Genomic DNA, 23,053 nt, shown 5'->3' on the forward strand with positions numbered 1-23,053 from the left:
TGAGTCATGTTCTGAATGACCCCATCAGAATTTTGTCTTCAGGTTTGCCTTTCAAGATTTGGATGATGGATTGTCAAGAGCACTTAAACATAAGAAAGTGTCTCTTAGCAAGACTTACAAAATGCAGTGTGTGTGTTTGTGTGTGTGCATTCAATGGCATGGCTTTTTCTCATTTCTATTCAGGATTTAATTGAACTGTGGACTTGTATTTTAAAGCCATAGCTTGTGTCAAATGCCTTGATGAGTCATAAAAAAAAACAAAAATGGAAACAGAACAAGAGTGTTTTAGATAGGAATTGTTATATTGGATTAGACCAGTCAATCATACTATAAGAATAAAATAACCTTTATGGGGTTTTAAGAAACTTTTGCCAAAATGTCACATAAATTATTTTCACATGAAATAAAACTAAATGGAAAGGTTATGATCCAAAGTACACATTAAGAAGCTACTGAGTTTTCCTTTTAAAAAGGCACAGGTCAAAGATATATTAAATAAAATTGGACTGGGGTCTATGGGAATCGGTTGTGAACCTGAAAGCCACCAGTTTAAAAATATTGTCTTTACCAAATGAAAGAACACTTGCCATTGAATGCTGGTGTGTCGCGGTCATAGCTACAAAGAATAAGTACATTGTTAATGGTGGTCCTGGTGGGATTACCCGGATTTTATGTACATTATAGCGTGACCTTAATCTAGGTTTGACCCAGCCAAAATAATCAACCAGCAGTCAAGCTGGTTGATTCAGGATACATACCCAATGCCTACAGCAAAGCCTCCTTACATCTGTAAAATTGTGGCTTATTTGAACCCAATATCCTTGTCCTGTGTCTTTATCGATCATCCTTGCATTGGAGCCCACCGGCCATGGGCTCTCGGCAATTCAGTCTGCAACAAAGTCACATGATTAGGGCAGACCAGCATTGTCTAAACCTGAGCACCACTCTCTCTTGTCTTCAAGTTGGGGACAATAATACTTTAATTTTGTAAAGATTGTTGTATAGCTAATTAAGGTTATGTCTGTGAAGTAGGTTTATTATTATTATTATTATTATTATTATTATTATTATTATTAATTTATACCCCACCCATCTGGCTGAGTTTCTGCAGCCACTCTGGGCGGCTCCCAATTGAGTGTTAAAAACAATACAGCATTAAATATTAAAATCTTCCCTAAACAGGGCTGCCTTCAGATGTCTTTTAAAAATAGAATAGCTGCTTATTTCCTTGACATCTGATGGAAGGGTGTTCCACAGGTTGGGTGCCACTACCGAGAAGGTTGGACAATCCAAGTACTATATAAATGCTAAGCATTAAAAGGGTAAAGGTACCCCTGCCCATACGGGCCAGTCGTGTCCGACTCTAGGGTTGTGCGCCCATCTCACTTAAGAGGCCGGGGGCCAGCGCTGTCCGCAGACACTGTCAGCATGACAAGCTGCATCTGGCAAGCCAGCGCAGCACACGGAAATGCCGTTTACCTTCCCGCTAGTAAGCGGCCCCTATTTATCTACTTGCACCTGGGGGTGCTTTCGAACTGCTAGGTTGGCAGGCGCTGGGACCGAGCAACGGGAGCGCACCCCGCCGCGGGGATTCGAACCGCCGACCTGACGATCGGCAAGTCCTAGGCGCTGAGGTTTTACCCACAGCGCCACCCGCGTACCAAGTACTATATAAATCCAAGTACTATATAAATGCTAAGCATTATTATTATTAAATTAACTTGAGATACATTGTCATATTAATGTGTATCCTTACTTAGGTATCTATGTGGAGTCCCAAATAATAATGCCCTGAACTGAAATGCTTTTAGGAATCAAATTTTATAAACGATGAATGAACCTTGAGGGGTTTTTTTAAGGCAAAACTGTTGGCAGCAGTCTTTCTGTAGTCAAATGCCTCCTTGCATAGTCATAAGATGTAGCTACAATTTATAGTCCTACAATTGCCATCCTCCTTGTCTTCTGTCCTTATCCTTTCCCTCTAAGGAAAAGGATATGTTTCCACAACATGTGGGTCCCACTCCTTTCAGTCTGCAAGTCATAGGCAAACATCCTGGTCTTTGTACCATTGGTTTTTTTTCTTATCAGGGGACATATAGTGATTGCTCTAGTGCAGTTCTAAGGAATGATATGGCCACCATGTTGAAGCCCATCTATGTTACCAGCCTACCCTGAGCAGTTGTGGCTTTCTCCAAACCATCGCACACATTTATTTATTCATTTTGCTATATATGGTGTAATAGGGATGGGGAGGGGGGTGACTACCAGGTCTTGAAATGTGGAGGCAGCTGCCACAGAGGGTGATTTAAAACCCTTCCATCCATCAACTGTGGCATGTCCACAGGTCCTTTGTTTCCATCTTTTATTAAATGTGATGATTTTGCAAAGTTCCTAAAAGCAAGAAAGATCCAGGGACATTTCTCATGCCTGTCAAAAGTAATTTTTAATATTATGGTGCATGACAAATACTTCATGCTCAGTGTGAAACAAATTTTTGGATAAAAAAAAATCTATAAAGTTTCTACCCTGCTTTAAAAAGAAGAAAATGAATATGTTTGCAAATTGTGAAAAGGCACAAATTCAAGAAAACAACACCTCTTGCTTCCTAGTTTATATGTGTACTCACTTTTAATATTTCAATAATATATTAATGATACTTCAATATTCAGTCTTGGGTAGCTTCCAGTGTTCCTATGCCTGCCCTAAAGAAGGTCTAAGTTTCATCCTAGACATAAACCAACTGGATGACCTTAGGCAAACCAATCTGTTTCCTCCTACTCCATTTGTAATATGGATAATAAAACTGGCCTACATTACACACTTGTTTTAAGGATAATTGAGATAATGTAGGTGAAGCTCTCTGAGCACTGAGGAAAATGCTATATAGTTGGGGATGACAGTGGTGATATTGAATGCAACTAGAACAATTGTTTTGCCATTACTTTGCTTTGCGTGTGGGTTAGGGATGGAGCTGGTCCTTGCATTTCTGACTGATGTACAGCCAAGAAATATGGAGTATATGTCAGACACCTGTGTATCGATAGTTGTTTTCCGTAAGGGGAAAAAAATGCTAATGTGTTTTTTCACATTTAGTTTTTCTTTTCGATTTGTTTTTACTTGCTGTAAATCACTGTAAAGCTTACCTTAATATATTTATATCGAAACATTTTTATTAAAAATATATATATAATCCCTCATAGAGAATTGTCCCTCCCCTGGTTTTAAGGACTCTCCAGAAATCATACCTTATATATGTTAATTAGTTACTTCCCTTAACTTTCTGTGTTACTGCTTTCTCTTCTTGCCCTTGGAATAATTTTCAAGAATAATTAGCTGGTTATCAGAAATTAATGTAATAATTAGTAAGGCTTTGATGAACATATCAAAGGTTACACTGGCATCCAAACTGCATTGCTGTATTAGAGTGTAGATCTCAAATATACTGCAACTTTGATATTCTAGCCAGTACAAAGAAAAAGAGAATTATCCAAACGACTTAAGTGCATAGAGTGATGGCTTATCTGTGACTACAGATTTTGAGAATCTCTACATGATCTATTCAGATTCATCATCATCATCATTTTATACCCCACCTTTTCCCTATCAGGCGCTCAAGACGACTTACAGATAAAATAGGAACAGCTTTATGATCTCCATGCATATAATATATGCAATCAGGGTTTATTTTTTTCAAAAGAATGTTCTGCCAGCAAGTGAAACTGATAGACATTAAATGCTTGTTTTTATTATTTCATCATGTTGGTACAGGGATTTTCAATAAAAATAAATTACCTTTGAGCATGCTTGGCTGATACCATAAACATATAAAAGATCAATTTGATTGATAGTAGAAATGCTTCTCATTATGCTTAACTGTAAAATATTGTAGCATTCAGAGACAACAGGAAATGAGATTCACGAAACTATTCAAAAATATATGCATGGGTTAACTATGTGATAAGAGAGAACTCATGAAAGAGGCTGTATTATTTTAACAGTCATCATGAATTTTGGTGACATCTACACAGCAACAGAAGATGTTTCTACATTAATATTTTATGTCTAATCATGAAATATCTTCCCTTATTTTGGACAGTATGCCAGAAAGATCTGCATATTTTGACATCGAAATACAATTTATTCATGAAAAACCAAGTTCCACTACAGTATAATACATGTACCAAAAAATGACTTGTTGAAAATTAAAGCATTACTTGATTATGTAGTGGTTCTAATCTAATTTGATAATCCAAGGGTGTTTCTTAAAAGAAAAGAAAAGAAAAGCCTCTATGAACCCGTGCTTATTGTGACAACCACCTCTGTGTTTCCCTAGATTCAGGGAATAATTTTAAGATCAGTTCCCAATGATTTGTAATTGGAAATGTTTTCCAATTACTAAATTCATTCATTTTTGTTGGCATCCGTTCATTAGTAACAATGAATGAATACTAGCTGCAAATAAAATTTCAGGCAAGTTTAGGAGTTTGTTTGCTAAATACAAGTAAAATAAGATGCTGATTTACTTTACCCTTTAGGATATCAGAATTCTAGAAAACCCACATCAGTGCAGATGACGCTTGGGGTCCCTTTCAACTCTACAATTCTATGATATCTATTTACTTTACTTATTTCATTTACTTACTACTTATTTCATTGCTATTTACTTATTTCATTTATACTCTACTTTCCTCCCAAAGAGCTACAAAGTGGTGTAGATGGTTCTTCACTTCCTCATTTATTTCCCACAACAACCCTGTGAGGTAGGTGAGGCTGAGAAGCAGTGTCTGGCCCCCAAGCTCACCCAGTGAGCTTCAAGGCCAAGTGTGAATTCAAACCCTGGTCTCCCAGGTCCTAGTCTGACACTCTAAGCACTATACCACTCTAGCTCACTTAATTGTACACCTAACAGCCTGTCAATTACCATGTTTGACAATAGGGGCTCGCGTGGGCATGCTTTTGCTTTTACAACCAATTTATTAACATTAATTCCCATAAAAATGTGTATTCCTATTTCCCCCAAACCAATGTCAGAACATAAAATTTTGTTTCTGTATATTTTAAAATATCTTATTCATAATTCATGTGCACTAAACTAGACATAATCCAGAGCCGCATGGAGTTCGGAGGCTCACAAGAACATCGAAGTGCACAGAACTGCCCTCTTTTATGTTGTGAGGGAGAGGAATGTCATATCTATTGGGTATACCAAATATTACCCAACTTACAGAATACAATGGGGATACCTGCATACTTGAACTGCCCGACTCCTTGTGAATTGAAGCCACTGTGACAATTCTGGAAGTCAACCAAGGAAGAGATATAACGGCTTAATATCAAACATCTAAACATTGCTAGGTTTTGTTCATACAACCTTTTGCCGTAGGTAAACAAATGGATTTAGGGAAATCTATTTATATGTAGAGCTGTTACAATAATCTTAATTGTGTATGATCTTTATTATTATTATTCAATGGCATATATATTTTATAAATGCAGACATTGTTTTTCATTACACTTTCACTTGTTTTACAATGACTATTAGAGATAGCTCTAAAGAACCTTATATGGCAGATAGGAGTAAGCCACCAGGCAGTTTGTATATGCTTTTATCAGCTGGTAATTCTTTGTACAAATGCAAAATGATGCATGCAACTGTCCTTTAAAAACTTGCTATGCTTCACTGAGAAATTATATATTTATATGAATCAGAATGCCATCTGTGGTTACAGTACATTAGTTAAAGTAAAATTACAAGGACTATCAATCCTGTTTCCAGTATAAACTGATCACCATCTGTGATCAGGAAGAATTTCCCTCCTTCTACTCCATCTATGCAATGTTATGCAATTAAATGCATTATGGAAGATTTATATCCCTATAAATCAACCAGTAATGTTTACTCTCAGTATCTATTAACATTACAGAGCCTTTTTTGTTTGTTTGTTTCCCACAGGGAAGTAAGTTGTCCCTATTAAAAGTTATCATTTTGATCACTTTTAGCCATTGTAAATGGTTGTAATTTAAAAATGTGTGTCTAACATTGTAGTTTCATGAGTTGCTACCCGGCCAGTGTCTATGTGCTGCCTGCACTTATGTTGCTTAACTGATGGTTTGGCACAGGGCATTATTTTAAATGTATGAAGTAGTGAGAAATTTCCTCATCAGCAATCATGAATTCTCCACCAGTGAGCTCAAGCTTTCCCTCTTGTAAAATGCCCCTTTCAGCTCCCTCTGTTTTTTCTTCAGTATGAGAACATCACTACATTATGTGATTATAACTCCCACTAATTTCTTGACATTGTTGTGGACAGTAATTGTGTAATTTGAGCAACCTATGTGATTAAATGTTTTACACTGCCTCACAACATGGGATCCAGTCACAAGGAAGTTGTTACACCACATTGAACATATACAGTGGTACCTCGGGTTAAGTACTTAATTCGTTCCAGAGATCTGTACTTAACCTGAAACAGTTCTTAACCTGAAGCACCACTTTAGCTAATGGGGCCTCCTGCTGCTGCCGCGCCGCCGGAGCACAATTTCTGTTCTCATCCTGAAGCAAAGTTCTTAACCTGAAGCAATCTTTCTGGGTTAACGGAGTCTGTAACCTGAAGCGTATGTAACCTGAAGTGTATGTAACCCGAGGTACCACTGTACAGTCGTACCTTGGTTTCGAACAGCTTAGTTCTCGAACGTTTTGGCTCCCAAACGCCGCAAACCTGGAAGTGACTGTTTTAGTTTGCAAACTATTTTTGGAAGCCGAACATGGGCTTCTGCATGCTTCCGATTGGCTGCAGGAGCTTCCTGCAGCCAGTTAGAAGCTGCGCTTTGGTTTCCAAACGTTTTGGAAGTCAAACGGACTTCTGAACACATTCTGTTCGACTTCCAAGGTACGACTGTACTGTAGTATACCCTGCACAGAGCTACAGTTTCCAGCACTCTTAATAACCTACAGTTCCCAGGATTCTTTTGGGGAGAAAATGTATGCTCATTCTGTATACAACCATAGTGTGTTAATTTAATATTGTTTAAATGCAATGTTGAGAATCTCATGGGCACTACTTTTGGCAGTTTTACCACTCATGTCCTCCTTTTGAATTTGAAATGAAAATGGAAGAATAATAGAATTATAGAATTGTAGAGTTGGAAGGGGTCCAGAGGCCCAACCCTCAGCAATGCAGGAAGCCTGCCCACAGCCATCTCTGGGTTAACTCAAACCACCAGCCTTCTGGTTAACAGCCAGATGCACTGACCCATTGTGCCATTATCACACTTGTGTCAAAATAAAACTTTCCCTTTCCCTTTCTCATCTGCGTAATTCATTCACCTTAAATAAACTGCTACATGTTCACATGCATTATTTGCAGATCAGAATTAAGGTTTACAAAAACATTAGCTCCTGCATGTGTAAGGTCTCTGAAACTTGCCTACGGACAGTCTACTTTTGCTTTTAAAATTTACATCTCAATTCCATCCTTACCACTGCAATGTTGCTGTGTATTAGGCTGCTGTGTATAAGTTAGGCAACGTATACTGGCTTGATTTACTTGTCATAAGAAACTGTCCTGTGCTTGAAAGTGTTTTAGACTAAATTGTTTTATCATTATGAATTTATTTGTTACTGTAAAAGCATTAATTTTCACAGACTTGCTGCTGCTGCTGATATGATATCATTTACATAGATGTTTAATTGTAACTGGACATTAAAGCAATGTCTGGATAAATCACCTAAATCCTGTAATCTGAATGTTCTGTGCAACTGAATGCATAATGTGCTTCTTCTTTTTCAAAACTCAATATAAAGCACTTCCTTAGTAAGAGAATACTAGTTTGGATTCCCCTTACAAATATTTATGTGAAAAGAAACCCACAAATATACCAGTGAACTGCAACATCTCACTGTGATAAAAAGTAATTTAAACGTTTAAAGTTCAGCCTTTGTCAAACAAAGAAGAAAAAAGTATTGTTGATTAAATAGTTTGGGCAGGCATCCAATTTCACTATTCTTTTCTTAAAAAAAAAGTACAGTCCCACTCATTTTTCAATTGCAAGCTCTAATTTACTGCTGTCTTCTAATTCCTCAGACTATAGAGTTTGTGCCAAGAGTACTAAACCTGAAAAAGGTGTAGTATAACATAGTTTAAAGCCCATAAACACGGCTGCTGTTGCCATAAGATTCCATTTTGCTTTCTATGATTTTTAAAATTGACATGAAACCCCATATCTGGAGAATTGTGCTATGTGCCTTCATTATGTGCTGTGTGGATGACACTCAGCTCTATGTCCTTTGGGCATCCACAATTCTCAGGTAAAGTGCCTGGAAGGACGGTGTTGGTTCTACTCCAAGAAACAGATTATCTAGCTCACAGTAGGAAACATCTGGCCTGCAGACCTAAGTAGTCCTGCCATACTTCCTCATCTGGCAAGGCCATTTTGGCCAAGCAAAACCATACCCATTTACTCCTGACATCAGAAAGTACAGACATGGCGGGACAAAAAGGGGTCTGAAGCCCTGAAAATTAGGTTTCAAATGACATGCAGGACTCCATGCAAAGCCTGATGTTCAGCTGATTGTAGGGTCTTCAAAGCATCACATGGAACTCTATGCATTCACCAGCAATCACTAATTGCCAGGGCTTTCAAAGAGCTGCACACAGTGTGCTTGCACCCCGTGGTTTAATTTCAGGTAAAAACATTATGACATCAGGTGAGTGCCCCTGCTCACCTGTCAAACTTGGCCCAGGAGTGGGAGGTGGGGGGAGATAATAATTCAGCCCACTGGCCCAGTCCAGTTTATTGCCTTTGATCTAGAGCCATTTCAGTCTGCATTCAGGGCTGGATTTAATACTGAGACAGCTTGAAGAGTCTGAAAGCTGACCTTTGAGAGGATAGAATCAGGGGAAGACATGCAACCCTATTGATTCCCCAGCTTCATCCAGTGGTGTGCATTGAAAGGGAAGAAAAGAATAATTGCAGTTTTAGTACTATTTTCATTGAGACTGTAATCACAGATTTAAGGGACTATGAATCTGCATTAACCGAGTTTATCATGTATACTACCAATGTTATCTCTATGTTTAAAATAAATAGTTGTGTGTATATAGGAGTCGCTTACTCATGATTTCCACCCTATCCTTTTCTGTACTGGAGACAGCGGCATTTAAAACCTTTGTTTCATATTGTTTTAATATAGTTGTCACTATTGCCACTACTTCACCATTCCTTATGCTTTAGTGAACTGGCTCTTTCAGAGGCAGCAATTTTTGACAGGATACACTGCTTTCTGAAGTGTCAATTCAGCAAGGCAAAGGACTAATGAACTAACATCAGCAAAGAGGGAACTGCAGTGAAGATATTTTTAAAACTGCAAACTCTTTTGAAGGCTTGAAGTAAGAAAGACATCAAGGCAATTGCAGGACTCTTGCCCCTTACTGTTATAAGCAAATAATAATAGCAATAAAGAAAGAGAGACAGACAGACAGACTACTTCCAGGCACAAGAGAGCTGTTGGCAAATATTGGAGGCTCCCATGTTTTAAAACTGTCAAAATGTAGTTATATGAAGACTTTTGAAAGCTGCTGTGCATACAAGCTAGGAGATTAAGTTACAAATCAGGAAGTTTCTTGTTTGAAACTTGCCTCTGCCGTGGGCTCATTGCATGGCCTTAGACAAGCCATTATCTCTTGGCCTCAGTTCTCTGATCTGTCAGGGTAGTTGTAGAGGGATTCTAACCATGGTTTTTTAGGGGTTCCAGTCATGAGGAGACTTCTAAGCAATCTCAGCCAAACATGCTTAGAATCCTCCATATCTTTGCACCCATAGCACAAAAGGACCTTGGGAGTAGGGCTTGCATGTCTAGTTCAAGTGCCCTTTTCAGAGATTCACAGTGAATGCCTAAAGAGAGCTAAAAGTTTTGCTATTTCTTCTAAAGCTTGCTTATCCATTTACTTTGTGATGTGCAATCAGAATTTATGCCCAAATCAGTTAATGTTGTGCAGCATTTAAATTTTAAGTTTTATTTACTCGTTAACAATATTTATCTTGACTGTTCAATAGATTTAAAAAAAAATCTGAGGCAGGTTTACATAATTTGAAAACAAAGTGATAACAGTAAAAACAACAACAACGTTATCATAGTGACATATATTCTGTTTAATAAAAAAAGTAAACAAACATGTATAATTATCTGGAAATTACTGTTTCAGTTGATTCAGTAATTAAGCCCAATAAGTTTTGTATTATTTCATTTCTGGAATCACCAAAGATTACCTTTGATGGGAGGGGAGGGAAATGAACGGATGGCAGCTAGACATGATGGAGGCTGTGTTCTGCCTCCACAGACCATTGCTGGAAACTGCAGGAACAGAGAATGGACCTGTGCTCAGGTTCTGCTTTACCATCTGCATCTGGTTGGCCACTGTGAGAACAGGATGCTGGACTAGATGGGCCATTGGCTTGATTCAGCAGGCTCTTCTTACATTCTTATCTGACTTAAAACAATACAATTCATAGTAATGCAATCCACACAGATGCATTTAAAATAAATAACAACAACTAAAAGTGATTGTCCATTAATAACAATTAATAAACAAAATAAGGTCATCAAAAGGACCATGTACACCCCCATTAAATCCAAGTGTTTCAAGAAAAATAAGCTTCTTTTATATTACTATACCATGAACCCTTTTCTATCTGGTCACCTTCTCTGTTTTCAAAATCAGTTTAATATTCTGCCACATGATGTTATTGTATTCATCGTTTCATTTAGGCTTCATTAAGATATGGCATACTTGCACAGTTAATCCAGAATTAGCATCACACTTTACAAGTGCTTTAATCTCACAAGCTGGCCCATACATAAGTGATCTTTTTTATACCCAAATTTTTCAGTCTAGATGTTTATTTTTCTAACATGCAGATGCTGCACACTGTATTCAGGTAAGCATCTTTTAAACATGATATTAGGCGCACAGGTCATTTATAAAAGCAGGTTTATCTCTACCATGCTTGCATTTGGCATAGCACATTTTGATCTGGTCATTGTACTCCATTTTTATCAGATTATTTGGTTTCTTGCAGGACCTCCAGGATGGCATTGGGAGACAGCAAGCTGTTGTCAGAACACTGAACATAGCTGGGGAGGAAATTATTGAGCAGTCATCAATAGCCGATGCCAGTGTATTGAAGGGGAAACTGGGAAGCCTGAATTATCGGTGGAAGGAACTCTGCAAACAACTGGCAGAGAAAAAAAAGAGGTGAGCAAGTAAATGTTATTTTTAATACTTCAAGCTGTTCTAATAATTGAAAAAATCAACAAATTTCAAATTGTTTTGTTAGAGTTTAAGGAATTTCCTTAGTAATTGTGTTATATAAATCTGTGAAATCCTTTTTTTTAATAAACAATCAACCTATCCATAGCTTCCCATTATATGTGTTTTTTGTTTATAATCATAAAATATTGCCACTACCGAATTATATTTTTAATTTTAGTGCTTTATTTTTGCATTTATTTATTTTGGAAAAAAATATAAATAAAGCAAGCATTGGATTTTGTTTCAGCTTTTTCTAAATATTTAGCAAAATCTGCAAGTGTACACTTAAAAATATTGGGTCAAAATGTGAAATTTTATTATTGTAAGGTTGGACTTCATTCCAACTGAAGTGTCTTAAGTTAAGCCACCACTAACTTGTCCCATTTATTTTAGTGGGACCTAACTGCAGTTTATCTAACGTAGGCTGCAGTCCTATACCACTTTCTGTGAGTAGGCCCCACTGAACTCACTGGGATTTACTTCTGAGTAATCATGTATGGGATTGTGCTTTTAGTCTGAATTTAACCTGGATTTGATTGGAATACACCAGTCTGCATGTGGCTAAAGCACATATGCTTACTAGAGAGTAAACAACACTAAACACAGTGGCTTACTTCCAAGTAAACATGCTTAGGATTATAGAGTTTAATGAGCAAAACCTGTTCATGATACAAGGCTGCACTGCTTTGCATACTGAGTTGGCTGTCAGCACCAGTGAACTCAGTGGAATTTACTTTTGTGTAACTGGAAGTATACAGTTGGGTTAAAAATAACTTACATCTAATTTATAAAACTTTACTATTGCTATTACATTTGAGTGTGTGTCAAAAACTATATTGATCATTGCTTCTTAGCAACCCTTTCAGGATGTTTCAAATGAAAATACAGAAAAGTGAGCAATTTCTCTGTAAAAAGACACCACCCTGTTTCAGTTAGATTGACAAAGCACAAAGAAGCAGCAGAATAAAATGATTTCAATAGAAGTAAAGTTTTTGGCTTAATTTAACTTGATATTACTACTTGATAGCACAAGGAGTTGGTCTGGAAATCTGGTTAGATATTTTGTCAGGAAATTACTGTGATTCATAGAGAATTTTGTTGTTCTGAAAGGTTGAAATATAATTGCTGCTAGCTTACAAGAGAAAATAAGGTGTCTATCAAGAATTTTGCAGGTGTGGTTTCAACCCCCCCCCCAAAAAAGCAAGAGATGTCGAAGGACAAAATACAGCATACTTTGTTCAGCTCTTTATTTTTACAATAGCAATGCCCCTTTTAATTTATAAGTGTGCCTGAGCTGCACAGATGTTCATGTGAACAGGAAAATGTGGAAGGTTATTGTTGAATTCAATTTCTCTTGGAATGTGTGAGATACTGAATGTGCCAGAGGTAAGCTGCAGCAGTAGGGTGCTAAATGGCTGTTTCTGCCACACCTTCACGTAACTGATACTAATGTTTCACATGCAGCAGTACTTGAAAGATTATTTCTCATACTTTTCCGTGTATAAGATGAGGTGTGTTGTTGTTTTTTTACTGTAAAATAACTGTCAGGGGTCCTTTACTTTCACCTTTTTAATGTTCAAAAACGTGCCTCATCTTCTACATGGATAGTGAATGGGGTAGGCAAGTGATTGGCTGCAGGCACAAGCAGGAGCTTGTCATCAACGATTTGGTGGGTGATTGTTGGCTGCTAGAGGGGCTTCTTTGGATTGACTGCTGCTGCTCTAATTGGGTTGGTGATTACAGTAGTTTCTGCAGCAAGGACTGCTGTGGATTGGTTATCACTGCTGTGATTGGCGGCTGCTGTTCTGGGATGCACGCGATTGTCAGCGGACTGCTTTTCTCAGGCAGGTCTGTGGGGAATGGTCTGTTGGCGATTGGCTGTTGCTGTGGGAAGTGGGCGGCTCAACAACTCTAGGCAATCCTCCCAAAAAAGCTCAACAACTCTGAGCCATTTCCCATTTTCTTAAATTTGAGTCCCCCAAAATAGGGGACGTCTTATACATGGGGGCATCTTATAGACGGAAAAGTACGTTACTTACAGACATTTAGACTTTTTTCAGATAAAGGGAGGGCACCTAAAAAGGTAACATATTGGAACCCTGCAGGTATTTGCTGCAACAGGCGAACAGTGTGTTATTTTCAAAGATGTACACCAAGCATGAAAAATTTAGCCTGCCAGGAATCTGAATTTAGTCCATAAGCCATGCCTACCTGCTTCACACCTGACATCCTATGACTACAGCTGCAAAAGAGCATCCAGGATCCTTAAAGTACCCTTCCAATTATTCACTGGCAAGCAAGGCTTGCAATTGGAACCTTTTCAATTTGACATCAGATGCAAGCCCTGCTTAAATTGGCTCCACTAAGGGGTTCCCTAGCAGAGCTCCCAAGTGGAGTAAATCCCTGTGGATTAAATTTAATTTCAATGCTAAATGCAAGATCCGCTTTTAGTAGGAATTTGGCAGCCCCGGTTTAGATTCAATGCATGGCTGCAAAGATAATTCCTTTGGAGAAGAGTGACCCTACCCACTTGTTGAAAGTGGTCCACTGAGGGTAGACCAGTTCGACAGAGAGACAGACAGACAGATGACAGACAGGTTAACTTTCCCCTTTCCCAACCCAAATGTACAGTAATCAAGCATTATTAAAGGAATGTTTGGATGCAATGGAGAGTAGGGAGCAAAGTTGGACTGTGGTAGAGTTTTCTGTTTGGATCTGGTTTGCTTTGTTTTTTTGTGGGAGATATGGTTTCCAGGATTTAAAGAGAATGTGTGATAGAAAAAAGGAACACGCAAAGAAAAGAAAAACAATAAAACATTTCATAAAATGTAGGGTGTTTCTATGTGACAGAACATTTCTCACTAAGTATGGTCACTTCCCTCCCGCTCCAAAATAACACTGCTATGCAGTGTAGGAGGGTCATCAGCCTCTGAAGAAAAGTGAAAATTTAACATATTTCTAAATGTATTTAAATAAGATTGCCCAGATGTGGCAGGAAAAGTTGCCACCCATGACATCAGTAGATATTAAGAGACTTGCAGAAACACATTCCATACAATGTTCCCAAAAAAGTAGATGACCAAATGCGGAGAAGAAATTGCTTTTTTCCTAGTGATAAATCAACATGCCATGATGGTTTACAAAGTACAAAAGACATATCCCTGCCCTATGGAGTTTATAATCTAAAATTCAACTCGGAAGAGACAACAGAGGAAGGATAAGAAACTAGACACAATGTAATCAAGAGGATGAATGTTTGTATGTTGAATAAACACAGTTCCTCTGCAACAGATGCAATAACTGGAGGAAAGATCTTGACAAAAGATGCTCCAAGTCTTCTCCTTCTCTCCATTATATAATTCATCCCTAACCAATATTATTTCCCTCACAAGAATGAAGGAGTTTCCCATCCTAAACTCCTTTATATACAAAGAATAGTAATAAAAATTCAATTATATAAAATACATCTCAGGGTTTTGAATCTGTAGTCAAATAGTGGATCTTATTCTGATTGCCCCAGCTAAAAACCTTGCAGCCTTTGCTGTCACCTGCTTAATCTGCCAAGAGAAAGGACACTGTGGCAGTGGTTGAGTGACCCAGAATGGACAATTAAAGAGGGGTGATAATCTCATTCCTCAAGTCTTTATAAAGAGTGCAAGCCAGAAGGGCATGCACCACCGATTTGGTACTGCCATCTCCATAGGGACATAAGCGTTTTTTGTGTGGAATCTGCTGGAATCGTCCCTCAAGTGCAGCCAAGAGCAATACATTCAATATTGTGAGAGTAAAAGCGCATCTATATTTTAGAATTGCTAGGTTATGCAGATAGGGTGCCAGAGAGTCGAAATGAGAAGGTGGAAAATAGTCATACCATGGGCAAAATTTACTTATTGTGGCCAATTTGTTCTGACGCTCGATATTATTTAGACGCTGACAAATTAGACTGTTTGCTTTAATAAAACCCAAAGTGAGTAGCTGTTGTGGTGATAAGCCACAAGAGTGAAGTTTTTGATAGACAATTTTAGTCCACTGGGGTTATGAGACCGGGGGGATTTAAGTTTAGGTGAAGCCAGTAATTAAGTGTCCTACGCCAGATCCGTAATTCTACCGAGGAAAGATTAGCCTCTAGGCGGTGGTACAGAGAAAATTTGCCTTAATAACTTTCATTGGAGAGCTTCCATAGATGTTCTTTGTCTAGCTGCTTAAGAATATAATATTCAAATTCAAAACGTTACCATCTGCATTGTTGCCTTGATTTGACCATCATGTCTGATGTGTTCCTAGCAGAGAAACTGGGTTTTGCATTAGTTGAATATCAGCTCATAATTGCTGTTGTTTCAGAAATTCCATGTGAATTGTAGGAGACTTATCTGGCACTAACCTTCACTATCATTTCTGATAACTGAAAGACGTTTGAAATTGAATAGGTTAAATGAATGTTGCTTGTCTATTAATATTACAGCTGGAAACAAAATGGCTTCATTTCGGGTTCCTCTTTAATCCTCTCTCTACACATATACTTACTTTACACCTTTGAAAGCTCTTCAAGAATTAAAATGTAGTCTATTACTTAACAAATTTGCTACATCTGGCAAGTTTCCATCTCCCTCCCTTTCTTCCCCCAGAGACAAAGTATGTCAGCTTTGTGAGAGAACCAACTGCCACTGGCTGAAAGCCTGGGGACACGAATTCATTTAAACTGGTTATATTTGATTACCTTGCTGATCAGGTAATTACTCTTCCTAATAAATTGCAGAACTAAAAAGGCAAGGTTAAAAGTTACAGACACACATTAATGGCCACTAAAATCCCCATTTGAAAATAACTATTGATGTGTTTCTTAGAGCTGAGAGAACCCTAGGAAAAGAGTTCTTTTCTTTTCTTGCAAAGCAAGAGGGAACATTTTGTTCTTTGTTCTGGGCAAGTTCCTTATTTAGGTAGCATACTCTATTTGCCTTGTCCTTGTGTCTTGGAGTATATGAATCCAAGAGGCATTCTCTAGCAGAGGTAATGGATTTAGTTTCAGTCTAGGTCTAGGAAATATAAGCTGGCACACCTCCCCCATAAGAAGTATAGTAGTTAAAAAGTGCCATCACCCAAGATCTGAGAGAGCATCATATTTGGGGCCTTATGGAAGAAATTCTTACTAATAATAGAAACTGTGACTTCTCAAGATGAATGCTAATTACTCCTTATTATGTAGTCCCTTAGAAACAATGATTGTGGCACCAAGCCTAAGGACCAAATTGCACATTTCGGAAGGACTTCTTAGGATTCTACAAATGCTGAACGTGTGAGGTCATATGTCAGGGAGTGGCAGGGCTCTGACTAGTGTGTGATGGAAGCAGAGGGGCTGGAGGATGACCCTGGAGAGGGGGCCAGCAATTCATGGAATTTGATGCCACCCATGAGGGTAAGGGAGGGTAAGGGTGCAAGCAGTCAAATATGGAGGTGGGGGCACAGGATGTGTTAGAAGCAGAGGACTCAAACATGCTCAAGCAAGGAGCAGGCTAGTCAAATGCCCCCTGGTCCCCGCCCCCACTGTTTTCTAGAACTAGGAGGGGCTTGAAGACGGAAGTACAGCGATGACCTGTGCAGAAGTCTCAGGTTGCATGGATGCACTCCATCAGGCGAATGTACATAAGCCCAGGGGTAGGGTGTGTGGTCCCACTGATGCTTCCAGCATGAACCTAGAAAAGTTCATGCCAGCTATGTAGACACTAGGGTGTGGGTGTGGGTGTGTATCTAGTACACCCTAGGAACTTTTGTAAGTGTGTGCTTTTGCCAATAAAGAATTAATAGTTAGCTGTTTGCCTTCCTTCTCTGGGTGCGTGCAGGACAGCCTACTAGCCTTGCCTCCAATTTCTACACAGTTGCTGGCCATGCCATCTGGCAAACCACATCAATTGCTATTTCTTGAATAGGAACCCTGTTTAGCCCTATATGTGTACAGGCCTAGGATATTTGTCCTTAATGTTGAATGCTTGGTTATAGGGGGATGGCCTGTGCTCAAGTTGGGAAGGGAGGGACATTGCCAGGGGCTGCACCTCTAACAATGTCTGATGCATTTATCTGAACGCTTTAGGAGAAACAGAGAGCAGATCAACCAAAAGGGCCTGAGGTCAGCAATCTATTGTTGCACTTGAATATGGCCATAGGTTTCCAGGAAAAGAATCAGAGCAATAGTTGCAGCTTTAATACATGCAATCAGCAGGGAGCAATACTGCTGCTTCTCCTTGACCCCTCATTGGTTTTCTCCTCTCTAGAGTGCAGCTGGAGGCTGCCTTACTTTCTTTTCAGAACCAACTTGAAAAACTATTTATTTACCCAGGCATTTATGTGATGTTGATTAAGTTGATTGGTGCCCAGGATGGAACTGCCTATAGCATTGAATGGCGTTTTGATATGTGATTAATCAACGACATTTTAATTACTTTTATGTGCTCTTATTTAGAAGTATTTGTATGTTTTGTTTTATATTGGAGCCCAGCCTGGGGCGGGTAACAATGAAAGGTGGCTTAAAATATCTCTAATAAAATAATAACACAATTGCGATGCATGTTGTTAAAACTGGCTAATTGTTTTTGTAGCAATATAATGGTCAGGAGTGGGTTTGATACCTTCCAACTGCAAACTGTTTTCTGTGTGTTTGTGTATACATTTGACTGTATAGCACAGAAGCATAATCTTTTTTTCCCTTTTTTGCATTTACTTCTAAAGTTATATTTGAATTTCTTGCTGTGCTCACTGTTATTCCACTTACTGAAAATTTATTAGGAGTATTTGTAATGCAAGCAGCCACTCATCCAATATTTCAAACAGAAGCCACAGCTTGTTCTTGGGTAAATGTATTGAAATGACTCTTGAAATAAAATATCTAGCACTTAATTGCAGATGGAGAGTTTTAAATGCACCATTTATTACTGTTACTACCACATGTTGGAATAAATCCTAGCAAATCATTAAACCTGTAGGTAAACAAAGATATAGCACTTGAGATCTTGAATGCTTGAGTAAAACATTTTTAAACATTGCTGTCAAGATGATAACCTTAGAAGCACAGCATTGCTGTAATGCTTTAAAGTATTCCACTACTTTGTAATAATATTTTTCTTCTAGAAATGGGTACTTTGCACATAATATGTGATTAATGTCCCCTTAATTCTGTGGCATGCCACTTCTAAATATTTGCTGCAGCTTATCTCAGTGTGATTTACTGTGTGCATAGTAAAGCTGTTTTTTGCTGTAAGAACTTAAGAAGAGCCCTGCTGGATCCAGCCAGTGGCCCCTCTAGCCCAGCATGCTGTTCTCATAGTGGCCAACCAGATGCCTATGAAAGGTGTGCAAGCAGAACCTGATTACAAGTGCATTCTCCCCACTTGGGATTCCCAGCAACTGATGTACAGAAGCGTGCTGTCTCTGACAGTGGAAACAGAACATAGCCATTGTGCTTTTACAGCCATTGTTAGCCTTATCCTCCATGAATTTGTCTAACCCTCTTTTAAAGCCACCCAAGTTGGCAGCCATCACTACCCTCCTGCAGCAGTGAATTCCATAGTTCAGCTTCACTGTGTGAAGAAGCACTTCATTTTGTTTGTCTTGAATCTTCCAACATTCAGTTCTAGTGTTATGAGAGATGAAGAAGCACTTTTCTTGATCCACTTTATCCACTCCATGCATAGTCACACCTCAACACAGTTCCCTCTTACCTAACTTACCTTTTTTTTGAAATGGAAAAGACCCAAATGTTATAAACATTCCCCATACAGTTGTTCAACCCCTTGATTATTTCAGTGCTAGAATCGGAATTATACTATCAATACCTGTTCTTTTTTTTTTAGTATTCAACGTGGCTCACATACAACAGTTACCAGGTGCAGGTAGGAGCTTATCTTAGAGCCTATTTGTATGGCAGTGATGGTCAGGAAGGAACAATATACATCATCACCACTGTGTCATCTCAGTGCTGTTCAAAAGAGCTTCAGCTTCAGGGCTAGTGTAATCTCCCCCTACCCCCACATTCTTGGGGTACGTTGGGTGAACTGCAGGGCTTTGGATCCTGCAAATCCACAACTTCTCCTGGCATACACTTCCTTTTTTGTCTTAGGAGAAGCACCAACTTTATACCTTTCTGCAGCTGCAGATAGGAGTTTGGCTCTCCATCTCTGAAAACAGATTTCACTCTCCATCCTCAGAGAGGGAGATCTGAAAAATCATATAGCATCTGGAACACCCTCCAGAGACTGTAGGATTGTGCCCTAAATAGATTATAAGCTATTGGTATTCCATAGATCTATGCAAAATGTATGTATCTAGTTCTCCTTTTAACTGCAGTTCTCATCATGAAATTCTCAGTGTTTCTCTTGTTTAAAAATAGTGATGCTTGTCTAGAAGTTTTTTAATTTAGATACTTTTATGTAAAATAAAAATACTAATAGGTATAGTTTTAACAGCAGAATTAGCTTGACAAAGAAATCAATACAAGCTTTCAAATCAATGTGGTGCATTCTTCAAAGTGTTGCCAATTAAACTTTAACAGAAATGCCTATTTATTCTGCTACATAAAATATAACCAGAGGGTTTAAAGAGAGAGTATCATTATCATATATTAGATATATCCTGGAGATCTTCCAATACCCATTAGAGATTTATCAAGATTTTCTAGAAACTAAGAATCATTATTGGTTACCTTTCTTAGGAGCATATTTATTTTTAGGGCAATTCAAATTTAACTAGTTAATCTTAGTAAACCATGATTATTGAGCTGAGAACAAATTTCAGTTAGTAAAGTGAGATTAAACCACAGTTTCCTTGTTCAGATGCCATTAAGAAACTACTGTTTAATAAATCATATAAATCTTTAGTTTTGGCCCACAAATGAAGGAAGAGAAGAATGAAGGAAGGAAGAAGGGAAGGGGGCATTTATCTCGATTCTGAAACTCTTGCAATATAACAGATTAGTTCCCAGCTAGTCTAGCAAAGTCTGCAATATTACAAAGTGTCTCATTGGAATTATTGGAAGAATTGAGCTTAGTTTGCTTAGCCATACATATTAACTTTTTAAGAGAAAATTTATCAATTCACCCTAGTTCATAGCTCCTGAAAAAACTGTATAAACTAGGGGTCCCAATTAGGTAAGTATTGCAGACCCCCTGTTTTTCAAAAGAAAATCCATGGACCCCCTAGTTTGTTTGAAAAAACAAACATATCTCTATTATAGTTTTTGTTATGTGAATGGTGCCACAGACCCTGTGGATGGGTTCTGGGGACCGCCACCAGTTGGGAACCACTGGTATAAACCATGTTTGCTCCAGTTATTGTAAGTGTCCGTACCTTGATCTGGAATAAAAAGCAGATGTAATGCAAATCAATTTGACAAACACAAATATTTTCCCACCTTCCCACTATTTTAAGTGCATTCAATTGATTCACAAGGTAAATATGGCTTTTATGTCCATAGTAAAGAGAGTTGTAGTTTATTATTTTCCTCAAATGCATCAGGATTAAAATAGATATTTACAAATCCTAGTGGGGATAGAAATGTGAGGCTGGTGTGGCTCTGCAGGTCCCAGTAGTCCCAGAATAACCTGAGAGTTCCTTTGAAACCATGAAATGATAAGTTGAAAGTGGGTGCAGTTGCCTGCCACTTATTTCTTACCAAAACAACACTTTCCCATTTTGGGATGGCAGGTTTTTATGAAGGGGGTGGTGGCAATCTTAGAATCAGAATGAAGGCTGAGGAAGGAATCTGGATAGTTTGGAAGTCCAGAATGCTGGCAGACCGTACCCACTGCAGAACCGAAGAGCTGAATTAGTGCTATGAAAAACAAAAACTGCTTTTCTCAATGAGACCCAAAACAAGGAAACTAGCCAAAAAAAAATTGCGGGAGGCACCACAACATCATCGGAAAGCACTGTGGGGAGAAAACAGAAAAGAGGTGGAAGAAAGATAGATTAAGCCACTGTCTGATTGTATCCCTTTGTTACTTTTTGGATGGGGGTAAAAGCACCCTGTGGACCCCAGGCTGCTTTTGACACAGAACTTTCCCACACCTCTGGCATTACATTGCGAACAGGCAAACTTGTATACCTAGTTTGGATCACAGCCACGCTTTCCAAGGGGGAAAAACTGCACCAGGGTTTTTGTTGTGGCCATTGCTCATCCTTTACAGAATGTAAAAGAATAAACACAGGAAATTAAGAGTAAAAACCAAATCCTTTGCACCGTCTGTTGTAAGTGAGTCCTGCAGAGTTCAATGCATGATATAGTACAGCTTGTTTAACATAAAGGAATCCATGCATCTGGGTTTTCCTCCACACATTTCTTTTGCTAAGTGTTCAGATTTTTAATGTAAAAATCCAGAGCTCTAAGGAAAAGGCTGGTGTAGATAAATCATTGTTGATGTTTCCAGATGGATGAAGTGAAAATGTCATCCAATATATATCTCTGATAAGCACAGAGAACCCTAAGTACAAAAGAGCTTTCCTGAGTGCAAAATAGCTTTCTACAGGTACACAGATGCTTTCTATGCCTTCTGGGTATTCATGTTTCCCTTCAGGAAAGTGCCCAGCAAGCCCTGTGCTCCAGAAAGTCGGTCCAAGGAATGTTCAGTGTGCCTAAGTCTTGTTAAAGGCAGTAGGAGTTAATCACTGAAGTGTGCTTGAAACAAATAGAGGTCACAGAATAATATTAAGATTAGCAGATAACAGATTATGGAGAGGGAATGAGTAAATGAGCTACAGGAGTAAGGCATATTTATCCTTTAGAATCTATTTTAAAAGTATACAGCATTAAAAGTTTTAGCGCATCTTTCAGGTACATTCTTTCTGAGGGCAAAGCCTGAAATTCAGGAGTGACATTTTGAGTGCTATGAATCAAGTGGTGAATTTTTAAAAATCTATTATAAAAATGAAACTCCACCTAAATTTTGAGCTGATCAAAACTACGGCTTCAGTTAATGTATGTTTCAGTGAACAATGTTTTCATGTGTCTTTAATAAAGGAATTTATATATTTATCTGTTACATTTCCATTAAGTGCTACTACTATGCTGGGTAGGGTTAATAATTAATATACTTGGAACCACCTGTTAATGTTGATATTTTTCTTTTATTACCACAGGCTAGAAGAAGAACAGAATCTTCTGACCGAATTGCAATATAATTTAAATAAGTTTTATTTATGGTTAGACGAAGCAAGTAGTGTTGTTGGCATTCCTGTTGAACCAGGAAATGAATACCAGTTAAAGGACACTCTTCAGAAAGTAAAGGTATGGAAAAAGCCTGTCCATTTTTATATCATTAGCTGCCTTTGTCTCCTTCCACTCTCCCCACACCCCAAATTAAAAAGCAGTAAAGTTGACATTAATACAACTTTTGGCACTGCATTCCTTATGCACTTCTAGGAAATAACAACAACAACACTTTTATTTATTCCACGCCCATCTGGCTGGGTTTCCCCAGCCACTCTGGGTGGCTTCCAACACATACAAAAACATGCTAAAATGGCAAACATTAATAATAATGATCTACAAAAAGGTCACAATAACTTTAAAATAAACAACTTATATCAAATAAAGCAATATTCAATAATCCATTGGAATATAATAGTAAAACAATTATTTCTCAGTTAGCTGCATGAGTGCCTCCATTTCCAGCCAAAAAAATCACATGGACAGTATCAAATAAAATAGCTCCATAGTTGTAAGGAATATACAACGATGAAGTAATGTGGGGTTTTTT

General features: G+C 38.3%; 1 protein-coding gene across 12 annotated transcripts in view; it reads left to right on the top strand.

Annotated features, from left to right (window-relative positions):
• Positions 1 to 23,053, top strand: part of DMD (dystrophin) — a 995,174-nt gene that overhangs the window by 645,281 nt on the left and 326,840 nt on the right. For all 12 annotated transcript variants that reach the window (XR_008330242.1, XR_008330243.1, XR_008330241.1 and 9 more), the window contains 2 exons: positions 11,080 to 11,255; positions 22,434 to 22,581. Coding sequence is in view for 9 of the 12 variants with exons in the window: in XM_053386964.1 (XP_053242939.1) it covers positions 11,080 to 11,255; positions 22,434 to 22,581 (324 nt within the window). In the remaining 3 variants the exon portion in view is untranslated. The remainder of the gene's footprint in view (positions 1 to 11,079; positions 11,256 to 22,433; positions 22,582 to 23,053) is intronic.

The sequence above is a fragment of the Podarcis raffonei genome, chromosome 4 (genome assembly GCF_027172205.1).
Source record: "Podarcis raffonei isolate rPodRaf1 chromosome 4, rPodRaf1.pri, whole genome shotgun sequence".
NCBI lineage: Eukaryota > Metazoa > Chordata > Lepidosauria > Squamata > Lacertidae > Podarcis > Podarcis raffonei.